The 17,325-nt window shown below is 44.1% G+C and overlaps 1 protein-coding gene across 3 annotated transcripts in view; it reads left to right on the top strand.

Moving 5' to 3' along the window:
• Positions 1-571: 571 nt before the first annotated feature.
• Positions 572-17,325, top strand: part of SH3RF1 (SH3 domain containing ring finger 1) — a 262,561-nt gene continuing 245,807 nt past the window's right edge. For 2 of the 3 annotated variants that reach the window (XM_063920620.1, XM_063920618.1), the window contains exons 1-2: positions 1,311-1,674; positions 16,811-17,302. In XM_063920620.1, the coding sequence (XP_063776690.1) occupies positions 16,880-17,302 (423 nt within the window). In that variant the 5' untranslated portion in view covers positions 1,311-1,674; positions 16,811-16,879. Of the gene's footprint in view, positions 682-1,310; positions 1,675-16,810; positions 17,303-17,325 lie in introns of those variants that run through there. The other variant, XM_063920619.1, reaches the window with a different exon arrangement.

The raw sequence follows: 17,325 nt of genomic DNA, 5'->3' as shown, positions 1-17,325 counted from the left end.
AATTACAGACTAATTAAGCTAATTGGAAACTTTCAATTTGGAACTTCCAATTGCTGAATTAGCCCGGGAGTGGGGTAGGAAATTTAGGTGGAGGGGGGGTTGTTGGGATGTGCAGCCGAGGTGCCAGAGCAAGTCGCTGTGATTTTCCATAGTAATCAAAATTTTAGGAAAAATCAGACTTGCTCTGGAGGTACGTGGAAAAAGACAAGAAAAATCACTGCATTCCAGTGTTGTTTTCCATTGCCATCCTGTACCCCTACCAACTGCTGCTATTAATACATTACAGTACATATTAAATAATACAATGTGCGGGTGGCCTTATTTTACACTGTATGCGGTAACCATAATACATACAAAACACCGAGTTAATTACACACTGTGCTTTTATAGTCTGCTACATTTTAATTGTAAATATGTATTTTCTCAGAGCCCTGCAATTGTGCGTGCAGGCACAAGTGATATCTCACACAATCTCTCTCCCATTTGCTCGGGGTTACTGGAGAGAGGGGGAGGGGCTGGAGCCCTTATTTAGTGTCTCTTCCCTGGGGGCAGAGTGAAAGGTCACTGGCTAATAGCGATGCGACTGACTGCTGCCAGGGGCGCTGCTGGGGAGACAAATCACTGGCCTCAGACAAATGAATCACGTCCTGGAAGACACACAATGGCTAGCAATGGAGCATGGTGAGGCAGAGAGGCTGGGATGAGGGAGTTTTCCTTACATGAAAGTGTTAATGTATCTAACCACGGAATTTCTAATATCCTGCCCTACTGTATAAATAATTGCACCTTTATCTCACCCGCCATCAGATTACCTGAACTCATTATCTATTGGGGTCTGCTGGAGCCTTTCATGTTGCAAACCAGTTCTAGAGTAGTATTTGCATCTAGCATCTCTCTATCTCTCTATCTATCTATCTATCTCGAGAGAGACAGAGAGAATTAAGCGGGCATCTCATTAAAACCCAATCTGCCGGTGCTATCATGCTTTTACCTGTTCCTATTCACACTGCATCCTAGTATGACCCCAATAATCCCAACCTAATCTGCGTTTTAATTAACAAGCAATGCATGATCAAGTTAACCCTTTCTTTGAATGGGCACCTCTCTCTGCTGCTGGCTGTCACTAAGTGGAGCACAGTCACCGCAAGCCTACGCTACCAGAATGATCAGATACCACCACCAGTGACTGTAATCACGCGTGGAGACTGCTCTATGCTTCCAGTAGTATTGCACGTAGTCCTCTCTCCCAATGAATGAACGATCCCTACTTTATAGCTTTCAGTGCACGCACGTTCCCCGGCTCCAGCAGCTCTCACCCTCCTCTGCCAATCACTTCCCCACCCATAGTGTCTCCTCCTCCTCCTCCCTCTCTCCCACCCCGGGCTGTGACGCGCCTAGTGCTGCTGTCGGATGGCAGGGAGGAGGAGGGGGAGAGTCCCTGGGAGAGAAGAGAGAGACACATACACACAGACAGCAGGCAGGCTGTGCTGCTCGCAGATACGGCTGCAGGGACAAAGGCACTGGCTGCTCTAGAGCCTTTTCTCACTGCCCCCGTCCTGTGCTGGGATTATTGCCCCTCTCCTGCTGCATCCTGCGATCTCCTCCATGGAAAGCTGAGCCCTCTGCCCATACTCTGCAGTAGTGTCTGCTGAGCGCTGGACTTCCCCCGTGCAGGTCAGTGCTGTCTCCTGTGCACCCTGCTGCACTGTGCATACTCTACCATAGGACCTATAGAGCTGGGATTGTATTACATGATCTGACAGCCTGTGACCCAGTATAGAGAGGGGTAATACACTGGCACATATGTACTATATGAAGCTGCTCTGGTCATCAGATCCCTTTAACTGAATGCAGCTAAGTACAGTGTGCATTCATAGTTCTGTGTACTCATGTACATACATGTTCTGTGTGAGTCAGTGAGTATGCTGTAGGTAAGTGCATCTGATTACAGGAGTACAGGTTAGTGAGTCTGATTTGTCATGTAGCACACGTATGAGCTGCTAATGGAATGTACCTTGTAAACACGAAGCAGTGACTTCATTGGACATATATTTGTTCTGAGTAGTTGTCACAGAGTCCCAGTGATTTCCTGTGCTGATCTTAGTGTACAGTTACAGATTGTTGTACTAGGAGGTCACAGCTGCAGTGATCTGAGAGCACTGGAATAGCACTGTGTTGTTCATGATTCTTAATACACAAGACTATAGTATGTGAGAGGCTGTATCACACACTAGCTATTTAGTTGTACCATATAATAATCCACCTGGCAGGTAACTATCAATTTACATCAGTCTAAATGACCTTAATAAATCAGTATTTTACCATCTCCAACAGTAATTGTCCCTTAAGTTGTAAAGTTAATCATAAACTTCTCTGTTTGCCACAATGTTTTGCAAAGTATTAAGTTATGTGAACTGTTGCTATTAAACAGCAGGCCAGTCTCAGCATTCTATCTGCAGAATGTTGTCCTCTCAGTCTCAGAGGGTGGGATTCCAGCTGTCAGCTTCCCCTCTCATCCAGATTTTTGCATTTAGTAGTTATAATGGTCTTTTTCTTCCACACAGGAAGGGCTGGCAATAGGAATCCGTCTTCCTTCCATTGGTTCCCATGGTAACCGATAGCTAAATGCATTTATCTAGTCATTGAGCTGAAGCTGTGCCTCTGTATACCCTGCCCCCCATCCCATCTTCTGGTACCAATCTCTGAGCCAGTGCATGCTCTGTGCTTTACTGCTCCATCACTCCTTACCTAAGAAGATGTAGTATCAGACTGCAGAGTTCTCTCTGTGTAAGAGCTGCAGAGTGGCTGTGACCCTCTTGGGGCTGAGAAGTTGGACATTTAACTGAAATTCCTATCTTATGCTGTGAGGCCTATCCACAAAAATGTTCAAATGAATAGTTTGGCTAAGTCAATAGACTGTACGGAATAACAATAATCTAAAAAGAACAGTTTATCCCTGTGTTAAACACGTAAAACAATATGGTTATCTTTATATGATGAGCACATACTTCATTTCCTAAAGGCTTTTACTTTTTACCCACTGACATCAAGATCAATGTGTTTTTGCTTTATTTTTAACACTGGTAAATGCATGTAAGTGAGGATCAGAATGGAAAATTCTGTTTCCATTAATCCCACACCCACTAGCATTTGCGCTTGTGGTCAGGGGTGTCTGGGTTGCCATTTTATTTGCATTCTGGTCAAGTGACTGTATGCTGGTCAGTGTCTACTATTTCTCTTCCTATAAATAAAGGAAGAGTCCTCTTATCTGTGCATCTGAAAACTGTAGTTTACCTTTCAGCTTGTGGTTTTTATATCTATTTATTGGCATGTTTAACTTTGAGGGTTAAGATTTGATGCAACATATACACCACACGTGATTATAAGGGGATGTGAACCGTTACAGATTTCATGTCCGTGCATATTTAACATTTATCGCTGCCTTGATCTATAATAGATCAGTTATGTAAATGCAATTATATCCATTGTACATACAGCGATATGTTGTCGGATCAATGCACTATGGCAATAAATCTATCTGTAAAGTAGAATCCACTGAAGGTGGGGATTCCTTTTAGGGTTGTATTCAATGTATGGTGGCTTCTAATGTAGGCAGTATCTATCATTTATTCATTAACATTTTATTCATATAGCGCCAGCTATTGGGAACAAACAAGTAGTGAAACAAGACTGACCATTAACAATGAGGGAAAATGGCCCTTCTTACAATATCTACCCCTAAAATATCTAAATAAAGTTATAACTGTTTGTATTGTATCCCACAAAGGCATTACTGTAAAGATTCATTTAGAATTCTACTGCTTCACATTTGAATGAGGGGTCATTTTTTATGTAAGTGTATGTTATATTTTAGGTATTGGGCTCCCAATTGTATAAAATCCCAATTTCCATAAAACGGTAAGTCTCAAGCATTCTGGATAGTACATGCCATGCTTACATATAAATATACTACTCTCCTGTCATCCGGAGCACTGAACACTGCCATCCATTGTCCATTACATTCAAGTGAACAGTGGTATAGCTCAGGAATATGCACTACATATTAGCCATATATAACACTTGCTGTCATCGTCTAAATTGTAATACAGACGAGTGCTCCATTGGTTTCCATTGTCCAGCGCAAGTTTTTACTGAATTGCAATGTTAGTAATTGATCCGTTTTCTCATATATGTCTATATTCTAGTAATTTAGTTTGTATATTTGTTTGCATCACGTGTAATATGATTGATTTATAACAATTGTGCACGTAATGTTAAGTGGTTGAGATAATCTGTATTTGGTTGGATTTGCTTGCTCACAGCTGAAGTTGTGAGTTGCAACCACAGCTCTATTATGTGCTGAGTTTTTATGTTCTCTCCATGTGTGTGGAGGTGCTCCAGTTTACTTCCACAATCCAAAACACACTGGAAGGTTAATAAGCTTCTGACAAATATGAACCCTTCTATGGGGGGGGGGGGGGTTAACTCCGACAGTTTTGGAGCTATCAAAATTTCCCCCCTGCATGTTCAATTGCGGGCCGTTTTTGCGGCATTTTCACCAATACCTTTTCATTTCTTTTTTTTTTTTAGTGCAAAGGCATTTGCGAAAAATGCCTCAAAAGATTCGCTGATCCACATGTTTTTCGCTCCTGCCAAATGTTTCGCCTAGGCGGAAAAACAGCCCTGCTATTGAATAGGGCGAATCCCCATTCACCCAAAAAGTAGTGAAAAGTGCTAGGTGAAAACGGCCCTAATTGAATACCACCCCCATGTGTGTATGTCCATGTGATAGGGAATGTAGATAATACCATCTATTGGGGTAGGACTAATGTGAATGACTAAATATTCTCTGTAAAACTCTATGAAATATGTGCGTGCTATATGAATAGCTGGTATTAATGTGGGACATCTTGCATTATAATGACACCCTGAATTGTAGTTGGTACTAGCAATGCAAGTCACAACAACAACAACAACACTGTCACTCTTCTGAATACAGAGCCTTCAGCCATGTAACCAAGACAAGTTCTAACTTAGAGTAAAACTGACCTGTAATTTCTGGCAACAGTTTGGTCACTGAACAAATCGTTCAACTACTTATTTAAATTAATGCAGTGTTATCATATTTTTAAAGTATCCAAATATTCAGTGATTGCATCACCTCCACCCACATATAAATCTGTTTTCAGTTTTAAAAAACACCAAAAATGGTGGATAGCAAACATTTTACAAATTAACTGATTTTTTAAAATGACTCAGATACATCCACAGATGTAACAGCATCCAAACACATTGACCTGGACTAAGCGGTATATGGGGGTAATTCAGAGTTGATCGCAGCAGCAAATTTGTTGGCCATAACCATGGGGGTAATTCAGACCTGATCGCTCGCTATCTGTTTTTTGCAGTCCTGCGTTCACATAGTCGCCGCCCACCAGGGAGTGTACTTTAGCTGTGCAAGTGTGCGATCGCATGTGCAGCTGAGCGGTACAGAAGGAGATCTTGTGCAGTTTCTGAGTAGCCCAGGAGTAACTCAGACGCTGCGATTACTTCACCCTGTCCGGGACCGGAATTGACGTCAGACACCCTCCCTGCATACGCTTGGGAACGCCTGCGTTTTTCCAAACCCTCCCAGAAAACGGTTAGTTGCCACCCACAAACGCCTTCTTCCTGTCAGTCACCTTGCGATCGCCCTTGCAAATGGATTCTTCGCACAAACCCATCGCTGAGCGGCGATCTGCTTTGTACCCGTGTGCTGTGTCTGCGCATTGCGGTGCATACGCATGCGCAGTTCTGACCTGATTGTAGCTCTGCAAAAAACGCTAGCGAGCGATCAGGTCTGAATTACCCCCCATGTGCATTGCAAGGGGGGGGGGGGCAGATATAACATGTGCAGAGAGCGTTAGATTTGGGTAGGGTGTGTTCAAACTGAAATCTAAATTGCAGTGTAAAAATAAAGCAGCCAGTTTTTACCCTGCACAGAAACAAAATAACCCACCCAAATCTAAAGGCCCATATAGACGGGCCGATGCGGGGAGAGATGTGTGCTGAGCGGTTCGCTCAGCACACATCTCTCCCGCCGCTCAGCACAGCGCGATCTGTGCTGAGCGTGCGGGGGGAGACAGGGGGGCCGCTCACTTCACCCAGCGGGTGAAGTGAGCGACCCGCTAGATTGGCCAATCTAGCAGCAGCGATAGCGATGCGCGGGGCTGCGCATCGCTATCGCTGTAAGGGGTACACACGGAGCGATCAGGCTTATATTCTAAGCAATCTAGTCAGATTGCTTATAATATCGCTCCGTGAGTACCCCCCTTAATTCTCTCTGCACATGTTATATCTGCCACACCTGCAGTGCACATGGTTTTGCCCAACTGCTAACAAATTTGCTGCTGCGATCAATTCTGAATTACCCCAGTACTAAGCAGGGGTCTGTTAACAAAGGAAATGCAGGGAAATGGAACAGTGGCCATTTTCCTGGAGATTTCCTTACTGTACATATGCAAAACTCTGGAAAAATGGCCATTTACCCAGAGTTTTGTGGAGAGATGCTGCCGCTGGTGGGGGACTCCAGAGAGGTGAGTATTGAAAAATGGGTGCAGGGTGTGCGGTGTTTGCCCCTTAGACTCAGGGGCCCATTTGCACCATACACACTGCACCCATTATAGATACGCCACTAATTCTTAGCTTTGGAGAGAGATAAAGTGGTCAGACATAATACACTGAACTAGCCAATCAGCTCCTAACTGCCATGTTACAGGCTGTGTTTGAAGAATGACAAGTTATGAGTTAGTTGTTTGGTACTTTATCTCCGTCTACGCTATCTCGCTCCATGGGGGTCATTCTGACCCGATCGCATGCTGCAGTTTATCGCAGCGGTGCGATTGGGTCAGAACTGCGCATGCGCCAGCGCCGCAGTGCGCTGGCGCATGCCAGAAGGCCGTCGGGCCGCTACGATCGCCTCTGCCTGATTGACGGGCAGAGGCGGTCGCTGGGCGGGGGGCGGAATGGCGGCGTTTGGCTGCCGTTTCTTGGGCGCGGATCGGCCAACGCAGTCGTGGCCGGACCGAAAGGGGGCGGGCTGCAGCGGCTGCGTGATGTCACGTGCAGCCGCTGCGGGCAGGGGAGCGATGAGTAGCTCCCTGCCAATATGCTAAAGCTGCGCTGGTCGGGAGCTACTCTTGAAATGCAAAGGCATTGCCGCTGTGCGATGCCTTTGCACTTCTGCGGGGGGGTGGGGCGGCACTGGGCACTGACATGCGGGGCAGGATAGCGCTGTGCTGGGCGTCCCCCCGCATGTCAGTGTGAATGATCGTAGCTGTGCTTAATTTAGCACAGCTACGATCATCTCGGAATGACCCCCATGTCTTAGCACATATACATGAAAGCACGTGGTGAATGGGCCATTGAGGCTGCATGTACTCTTTTTGTGACATACATTTTCTATAACCAATCAGATGAAAGCTTTGCTTAATTAATATATAACATTTGCAATGTACTATAATTAGCATAGATACCATTTTTCTTATAAAATAAGCTGTAACAATGTGCCCCTCTCCCCCTATGTCTGGTAAATCCTGCAATAATAGCTTCTGCAGTAATTAAATTAGAAGTTTGTGTGGCATTAAGATCCCATGACACTAATCTTTAAAGCTGGAATACGTCCTAGAGTTTGGCGATGTCACAGGATGGTTTGCAGGAGCATAGTGGGCATGTTACTGCCAGTACAAGGGATCCTCACACTCTCGTTAATAATGTGATTCATTTGTTGCCTAATTTTATGCTAACTTGAGATAAGGTGAATTTGATTACTTGGATGACACCATCATATTATGCAGCACTCTACAGAAAATATAATCTAAGTTGCATATATACCTTCCCCAATGGAAGGAACAGTCTATTTTCCCAACAACACAAATGCACATAGTAGCGTCCATTTCCTACTACAGGTTGAGTATCCCATATCCAAATATCCGAAATACGGAATATTCCGAAATACGGACTTTTTTGAGCGAGAGTGAGATAGTGAAACTTTTGTTTTCTGATGGCTCAATGTACGCAAACTTTGTTTAATACACACAGTTATTAAAAATATTGTATTAAATGACCTTCAGACTGTGTATATAAGGTGTATATGAAACATAAATGAATTGTGTGAATGTAGAGACACTTTGTTTAATGCACAAAGTTATAAAAAATATTGGCTAAAATGACCTTCAGGCTGTGTGTATAAGGTGCATATAAAACATAAATGCATTCTGTGCTTAGACTTAGGTCCCATTGCCATGATATCTCATTATGGTATGCAATTATTCCAAAATACGGAAAAATCCGATATCCAAAATACCTCTGGTCCCAAGCATTTTGGATAAGGGATACTCAACCTGTAGTAAGTTTTTGGGCAGTGGGAGGAAACCCATGCAAACAAGATTGCCCAGTATGGGATGCCTCATTTTAGTTATCAAGTGTATCAGTCATGTTATGAGAACCCAGACCATATAATTCTGCTTATGTAAACCAGTGGTGCTTACATTTGTTTGTGCCACTCTTCCCTTGGTTCTATAAACTCATTCCCAGCACCCCTGACCCATTAAAGAAGGTATCGCAAAACAGTAAATATATCACATTATTGTAGTGCCCACCACCCCCAAGGTCAACAATGATCTAAATAAATCTAAGAAAATCAGCTTTTCAGTGCCAAGAAAACAGAACTATCTCCTGATTAATGGCCTGCAAAGTACTGGTTTAGCTACCACCAGGGAATGGGCCAGATGTACTAAGCCTTGAAAATTTGATAAAGTGGAGAGTGATTAACTACCAACCAACCAACCAGCTCCCAACTGTGCTTTTTTCAAACATGTAATGGCCCAGATTTATCAAGCATTGGAGAATGATAAATTGCACGGTGGCCATGTTACAGGCCGCAGATGAGATGTACTAAGCAGTGATAAAAGTGGAGAAGTGAGCCAATGAAGTTGCCCATGGCAGCCAATCAGCGTTGAAGTAACATTTATAATTTGCATAGGATAAAATTATACAGAGCAGCTGATTGGTTGTCATGGACAACTTATTCACTGGCTCACTTCTCCACTCTTTTTACTGCTTAGTACATCTCCCCGTGTTTGAAAAATGACAGGAGCTGTTAGGTCGTATTTTATCACCGTGCAATTTATCACTCTCCAAGGCTTGATAAATCTGGACTACAGCCTGTAGGATGGCAGTTAGGAGCTGATTGGCTGGTACTTTATAACTATACACTTTATCACTTTTCAAGGTTTAGTACATATGGCCCTTCTTTCCAATAAGAGAATTTATAAAATATAATGCAACAATAAATATGACATCCTGTAGTTAGAAAACATTAATTTTGACAAATCTTTTAATTCAGATAGTAATGCTTACATTACAAATACATTCTTGTTTCTAATGTGTAATATGATCCAGACAGATATACTGTACACATGCCACTCTTTGGGGTATATGCAATTAGCGGCGAATCGCGGCAATTTTTCGGCCGTTTTTCAATTCGACACAATTTGACAGTCTAATTTCGGCAAGTGGGTGCCGAAATTGACCATATGCAATAAAAAACGGATTCGACAGTCCCGCTGACGAAAAACGGCCGATTTGACGGATTTTGTTCCGTTTTTTTTAAAACGGGTAAAAACGGGAAAAAACACGGGAAAAAATGGCGTGGGGTCCCCCCTCCAAAGCATAACCAGCCTCGGGCTCTTCGAGCTGGTCCTGGTTCTAAAAATCCGGGGGGAAAATGGACAGGGGATCCCCCGTATTTTTAAAACCAGCACCGGGCTCTGCGCCTGGTGCTGGTGCAAAAAATACGGGGGACAAAAAGAGTAGGGGTCCCCCGTATTTTTTACACCAGCATCGGGCTCCACTAGCTGGACAGATAATGCCACAGCCGGGGGTCACTTTTATACAGTGCTCTGCGACCGTGGCATTAAATATCCAACTAGTCACCCCTGGCCGGGGTACCCTGGGGGAGTGGGGACCCCTTCAATCAAGGGGCCCCCCCCCAGCCACCCAAGGGCCAGGGGTGAAGCCCGAGGCTGTCCCCCCCCCATCCAAGGGCTGCGGATGGGAGGCTGATAGCCTTGAGAAAATGTAAAGAATATTGTTTTTCCCTGTAGTACTACAAGTCCCAGCAAGCCTCCCCCGCAAGCTGGTACTTGGAGAACCACAAGAACCAGCATGCGGGAGAAAAACGGGCCCGCTGGTACCTGTAGTACTACTGGAAAAAAAATACCCAAATAAAAACAGGAGACACACACCTTGACAGTAAAACTTTATTGCACACCTGCCGACACACACATACTTACCTATGTTGACCCGCCGACTGCCACGTCTCCAGAACCGACGATCCAGGGTACCTGTGAATAAAATTATACTCGCCTCAATCCAGTGTCCAGATATAAATCCTCGAACTTACTTTCAATGGTGGGAACCCCACGGTTACCGCGGGTAACCGTGGGGTTACCCGCGGTCAGCTGCTGACCGCGGGTGACCTCACCGCTGACGCAAAGTTCCCACCATTGAGTATAATGGAGAGGCTTTGCGAGGCGCTGTCTGAGGTCACACGCGCATACAGCCAATCAGGTGAGTGCAACGAAGTAGCGCTTCCTGATTGTCTGAAGGGACCTCGGTGACAGGAGTCACGTGGTGTCCCGGCATTCGGGGAAAGGGGTCCCATGTGAAAACATGGGACCCCTTTCAGTCCGCTGGTTCGGGTGTGCGTTTATTTGTTTTGCCAAGTTCGAGGATTTATATCTGGACACTGGATTGAGGTGAGTATAATTTTATTCACAGGTACCCCGGATCGTCGTATCAGGAGACGTGGCAGTCGGCGGGTCAACATAGGTAAGTAGTGTTCACTCTAGGATTTTTTTAGGGCAGGGTGCTGATCACGGGGAGGGCACATTTTTAATTCGGGAGGGCACATTTTTCATTCGGGAGGGCACATTTTTCATTTAGAAGGGCAAAATTAGGTACATACTATAATGCTTGGTCCTCCCATTCTGAAAGGCCAAAGAATGGACAGTGCCCGGCGAAAAATTTAGGAGCGCTGTTTTTCATGGGGAAGGAGCACGGCCACATAATAGTGGCAATTCACATTACACCACAGAGTAGTGCAGCTAATACTCACTGCACCAGGTAGAACCTCCTATACACACTGCGACAGGTAGATCACGTTATACATATTGCGCCAGATAGAGCAAATTCTACACTTTGCGCCAGGCAGAGCACGTTATACACAATGCACCAGATACAGAGCACTAAGAAACATTACACCACGTAGAGAGCACTGAGAAACATTGCACCAGGTAGAGAGCACGTTATACACATTGCACCAGGTAGAGAGCACTGAAAAACATTGCACCAGGTAGAGAGCACGTTATACACATTGCACCAGGTAGAAAGCACTGATTAACATTGCACAAGGTAGAGAGCACATTATACGCATTGCACCAGGTAGAGAGCACGTTATACACATTGCACCAGGTAGAGAGCACATTATACACATTGCACCAGGTAGAGAGCACTGAAAAACATAGCACCAGGTAGAGAGCACGTTATACACATTGCACCAGGTAGAAAGCACTGATTAACATTGCACAAGGTAGAGAGCACATTATACGCATTGCACCAGGTAGAGAGCACGTTATACACATTGCACCAGGTAGAGAGCACGTTATACACATTGCACCAGGTAGAGAGCACGTTATACACATTGCACCAGGTAGAGAGCACGTTATACACATTGCACCAGGTAGAGAGCACTGAAAAACATTGCACCAGGTAGAGAGCACGTTATACACATTGCACCAGGTAGAGAGCACTGAAAAACATTGCACCAGGTAGAGAGCACGTTATACACATTGCACCAGGTAGAGAGCACTGAAAAACATTGCACCAGGTAGAGAGCACGTTATACACATTGCACCAGGTAGAAAGCACTGATTAACATTGCACAAGGTAGAGAGCACATTATACGCATTGCACCAGGTAGAGAGCACGTTATACACATTGCACCAGGTAGAGAGCACGTTATACACATTGCACCAGGTAGAGCGCACTTAGAAACATTGCACCAGGTAGAGAGCACTGAGACACACTGCACCAGGTAGAGAGCACTGAGAAACATTGCACCAGCTAGAGAGCACTGAGACACTGCACCAGGTAGAGAGCACTGAGACACACTGCACCAGGTAGAGAGCACTGAGACACACTGCACCAGGTAGAGAGCACTGAGACACACTGCACCAGGTAGAGAGCACTGAGACACACTGCACCAGGTAGAGAGCACTGAGACACACTGCACCAGGTAGGGTACATTTTTGATCTCTGCTTTTTTTGTGCCAATTTTACATACTGGGGGCTGATGCTGCGGGAGTTGATTGCGCTGGTCCCCCCTCACACACCGCGGAGCTGGTTAAAAATGGCCACCACATTGATCCATGCACACAGAGGAGGGAGGGCTGGGTTTGCCTCGGCGGGAGAAGCAAACCCAGCCCTCCTTAGCTTACCAGATTCCCTTCAGCCAGCGCATCAGCGCGACAAGCCTAAGGCAGCTGCAGGGGGCAGTGACAGCGCGGCGGGACAGAGCGGCGGGGAGGAGCAGGGGGCAGTGACAGCGCTATGTGACAGAGCGGCGGGGAGGAGCAGAGGGCAGTGACAGCGTGATGTGACAGAGCGGTGGGGAGGAGCAGGGGGCAGTGACAGCGCGGCGGGACAGAGCGGCGGGGAGGAGCAGGGGGCAGTGACAGCGCGATGTGACAGAGCGGCGGGGAGGAGCAGAGGGCAGTGACAGCGTGATGTGACAGAGCGGTGGGGAGGAGCAGGAGGCAGTGACAGCGCACCCGGCGCGGCGGTGAGTAGGCAGTCCTTTAGTAATCAGCAGGGCGGCAGGGCGGGCACAAACGGGCAGGGCGCATTCTGCCACTCAGAAAAGGGGCAGGGCGCAGCGCCCCGTGAAAGAAGGCTAGAGTGAACACTAGGTAAGTATGTGTGTGTCGGCAGGTGTGCAATAAAGTTTTACTGTCAAGGTGTGTGTCTCCTGTTTTTATTTGGGTATTTTTTTATCCAGTAGTACTACAGGTACCAGTGGGCCCGTTTTTCTCCCGCATGCTGGTACTTGTGGTTCTCCAAGTACCAGCTTGCGAGGGAGGCTTGCTGGGACTTGTAGTACTACAGAGAAAAACAATATTCTTTACATTTTCTCAAGGCTATCAGCCTCCCATCCGCAGCCCTTGGATGGGGCGGACAGCCTCGGGCTTCTCCCCAGGGCACTGTATAAAAGTGACCCCCGGCTGTGGAGCCCGATGCTGGTGTAAAAAATACAGGGGACCCCTACTCTTTTTGTCCCCCGTATTTTTTGCACCAGCACCAGGCGCATAGCCCGGTGCTGGTTTTAAAAATACGGGGGATCCCCTGTCCATTTTCCCCCCGGATTTTTAGAACCAGGACCGGCTCGAAGAGCCCGAGGCTGGTTATGCTTTGGAGGGGGGACCCCACGCCATTTTTTTCCGGCATTTTACCATTCCATTTAAAAAAAAATAAAAATAAAAATAAAAATAATATTTTTAAAATATATAAATAAATACTTGTGCCTCCCAAAAAGACAAACCAAGTACCTAATCCCTTCTAATATAAATAGATATGCTATTACCATTAAAAAAAACACACCAAAAAACATGTTTTTAACATTTTTTATTAGATTCACCCACCAAAGTGTGAAGGATTGAAAATGACGAATTTACTGTCTAAAAAGCAGTGCTGTCGAATTGCCAAACTTCAATTGAATATACTTTTGTCGAATTGCAGCATTTGTACCATTGCAGAAAAGTCGAATTTGACAAATGTCGAATTTCAAAAAGTCGAATTTTGAAAGTCCGTTTTTTTGACGGAAAGTACTGAATTGCATTGTCGATTTTTTTTTTATTTTTTTTTTGGGCGATAAAGTCCCGTTTTTCGACAATTTCGGGAATTCGACCGCAATTGCATATACCCCTGTGTCTCTTAAGTGTTTTTCTTTTTGTTTTGTCTTTTTATTGCGGCTTTATGAATCATTCTTCTGCTGCATGATGTATGAGCCTCAGCACCCTTTCTAGCACTAAATGGTTTTTCTAGGTAATATATTAGTAGGAATCTGTTCTACTGCTTGGAATTGTTTTTGTGATGGAATAAATTGACTTGAAGACCTGTCCCCGCTCCGAGTTATTTATACGAGTTGTTTTGTGGTCTCAATTTGAGCGCTTGTTTACTATCCGCCTTACACATTGCTTGATAATGTTATGCCTGCCAGAGCATAACCATGAAAAACAGACTTTTTAAAATTTCTGGCCCTAAATATTTTATATAATCATAAGTGTATGGATAATATATGATTATTCCTGAGATCAGGTGATATGGCTGCATATCACAGCTCTACACGTAATATGCAGAATATAATGTTGTATATGTCATGCATTATATGTTTAGATTTAATATTGCAAAAACTTCCAGGTGCCCCTTCATTTCTGATATTTTGCGCTGATGCTGCTGTATAAAATAGCCAGACTTCAAATACTAAAGAAAGTCAGAGAGACACAGCTAGTTTCAGTCCATGCATCTATAGCAGTTACTGTGTAAACACAAAAACCATAACCTCTTGTAATCAGATGTGCAAACTGGCCCATAATCTTATTCATTAGATGGAAGCATTCATTGGAACTTTATAGGAAGTTGTGGACTGTGGAGTACAGTTCCTCCTCCTATAGCTATCACACGGGTGCTTTATAATGGCCCAATATTTCACTACAGAGGAAATGTACTACTTCATTCCACAGAGTTCTACTTTATTAGTTAATATTCATATTTTTTGACGTTTCCATTGTTTTGTCTGCATGTGTGTGTTTGTGTGTTCTTGTTGTAAGTACTTTACCATGATTATACAGCCAGAGTTCTGTTACATGAAATGAGATGGTACAGATGCCATCAAGAGGTAATTTAGTATATGTTTTATAAGGTTATATATCTGCATGGTTCTAGGAAGAATAAATATCCACTGAAACGTGTTGCTGCTCATGATTCTGTAATAGTAAAGGAAGCCTGTATAAAAGCTAATCAGATTTGCTTGGATGTTCAGTTATGTATGTAGTGTTGTTGTTTGTTCTGTGGGTAATTGCTGTTTAACAGGAGTTAATTACAACATGATATTATGTTGCTGTTTTATAAATATTGGATGATCTGCAATGTTGTGCCATTTTAATTATTATATGGTATTCTTAATACAGAAGGTAAAGGTAGCCGTGTTCTTGAGGAAATTGTCCTAATTATCTGTTCACTTTAACAGGTCTGTCAGTTTAGTGGCACTGTGTTGTGTAATGCAATTTATTTTTGGGGAATAACCCACCAAACAAGCATTTGGCACTGTTTCAGCATGTGGCATTGGTTGGTAATTTATCTCTCTCCACTTTATCTCTCTCAAGGCTTAATAAATATGCCCCTTAGGTTGAAATATCATGCTGATACTAAAGGTACCAGCAGTTACCTGTGCTGTAATTCGTATACAGCCATACACATTTAGCGTACGTCACTTTCCTCTTCTGTAATGGCGTATGTGTTCTATTAGTGCCAGGTTTCACAAAAGTCTCAAACTGTTTCTATTTCCAAATCCCATCATAATATGTAATCTATTCATTGCGGCAAATGTCTGCGCCTTAGACAGCCCTCTCAATGAGCAACATAAATCTCACGTCATCTTCATTATTAATGAGTCTATTGAATCACCATGGGATACAGAGAAGCTTTTATCTGATCTTGCTGGAAAGTGGCACCCTGATGTTCATTGAGGAAGGATATATCAAGCCTCTGTTTTGCCCAAATCTATTCTTGTAGCTAAGAATTCCGTGTTACCAAAAGTTCTGTAAAATGTTTATGATACAGACTGTTGTCTGTACAGTATCCAGCATCAGTGTAGTATACAAAGCCGCATTGAGTGATCTGCTACATTTACTGCTGTCACAGGGATTGGCTCTGCCAGCCGGGCATGTCCACTGACTTATTGTGCAGAAGAAAACTGGTTAGCATCCAAGCTTTTAGTACTTCTGAATATGTGAAGCATAATTCCTTGGTGGAAATGCCTAGCTGGCATGCTTTTGTTGACAACTATTGCTGATACATTGCTTTGTTATCCTACATATCTTTGTGTGCTGTAAATGTCCAATGCCCTGAAACAAAAATTGTATTCAATACAGAGAGTAAATGCCCTGTGTCAAAGGGAACATATAATAATAAATAACACTGCTTGACCATATCTATGATCTCTCAGAGGGCACAGAAGGAGGTTAGAGAAAAAATTATGTATTAGGTTGAGTCGAGAATGTACAAACCACTAGGCTTAATCATGCTTAAAATATACACAGAGAAAAATAACTGTAGATTACACTGTAATTATAATTCAATTACATAAAAAATATACATGCCTCCAAACATGTTTTGTGTAGCAGATCTGACAACAGAAACCAGGCCACCAATGATATCCTGTTATAAGTGTTGTTAGTGATGAATATAATTTGTCTAAGGGCCAGATGCATCATCGCTTGGAAAGTGATAAAATGGAGAGGGAAAAAGTACCAGCCAATCAGCTTCTAACTGCCATTTTTCAAACACAGCCTGTGACATGGCAGATAGGACCTGATTGGCTGACACCTTTTCACTCTCCATTTTATCACTTTCCAAGCGATGATGCATCTAGCCTTAAGTATTCTTTCTGACTAAAGCATGTGTTTTATTTTCCCTTCCCATCTTGTTAAAGGTGACGATAGAGGAATGGATATAACATAACCAGCCCTGAAGCTCCAAGTCTGACTGTGAATCTTTACAAATGCTTGTCTCCCTGCAAAACAGTGCTGATAAAAGCATGGATGAATCTGCCTTGTTGGACCTTTTAGAATGTCCCGTGTGTCTGGAGAGACTCGATGCCACTGCTAAAGTCTTGCCATGTCAACACACGTTCTGCAAGCGCTGCCTGCTGGGGATTGTAAGTTCCCGGAGTGAGCTGCGTTGCCCGGAGTGCAGGACGCTGGTGGAGTGTGGGGTGGATGAGCTTCCCAGCAATATTCTACTGGTCAGGCTGCTGGATGGAATCAAACAAAGGCCAAGGAAACCTGGGGCAGTGCTGAGCACTGGGAATAGCACAAATGCATTAAGGGCACAAGGCAACGTTACTACTAATTGTGGCACAAGTGATGCACCGAGTACTCAAGGAGGACCTCAGAGAATACAAGCACGAAGCCCTCCTGTAAGGGTGAGTACCTAACTGGATATTTG

This window comes from Pseudophryne corroboree, chromosome 1 (assembly GCF_028390025.1).
Source record: "Pseudophryne corroboree isolate aPseCor3 chromosome 1, aPseCor3.hap2, whole genome shotgun sequence".
NCBI classification, from domain to species: Eukaryota; Metazoa; Chordata; class Amphibia; order Anura; family Myobatrachidae; genus Pseudophryne; species Pseudophryne corroboree.
The sequence above is the reverse complement of the archived record's forward strand: the minus strand, read 5'-3'. Positions and strand labels throughout refer to the sequence as shown.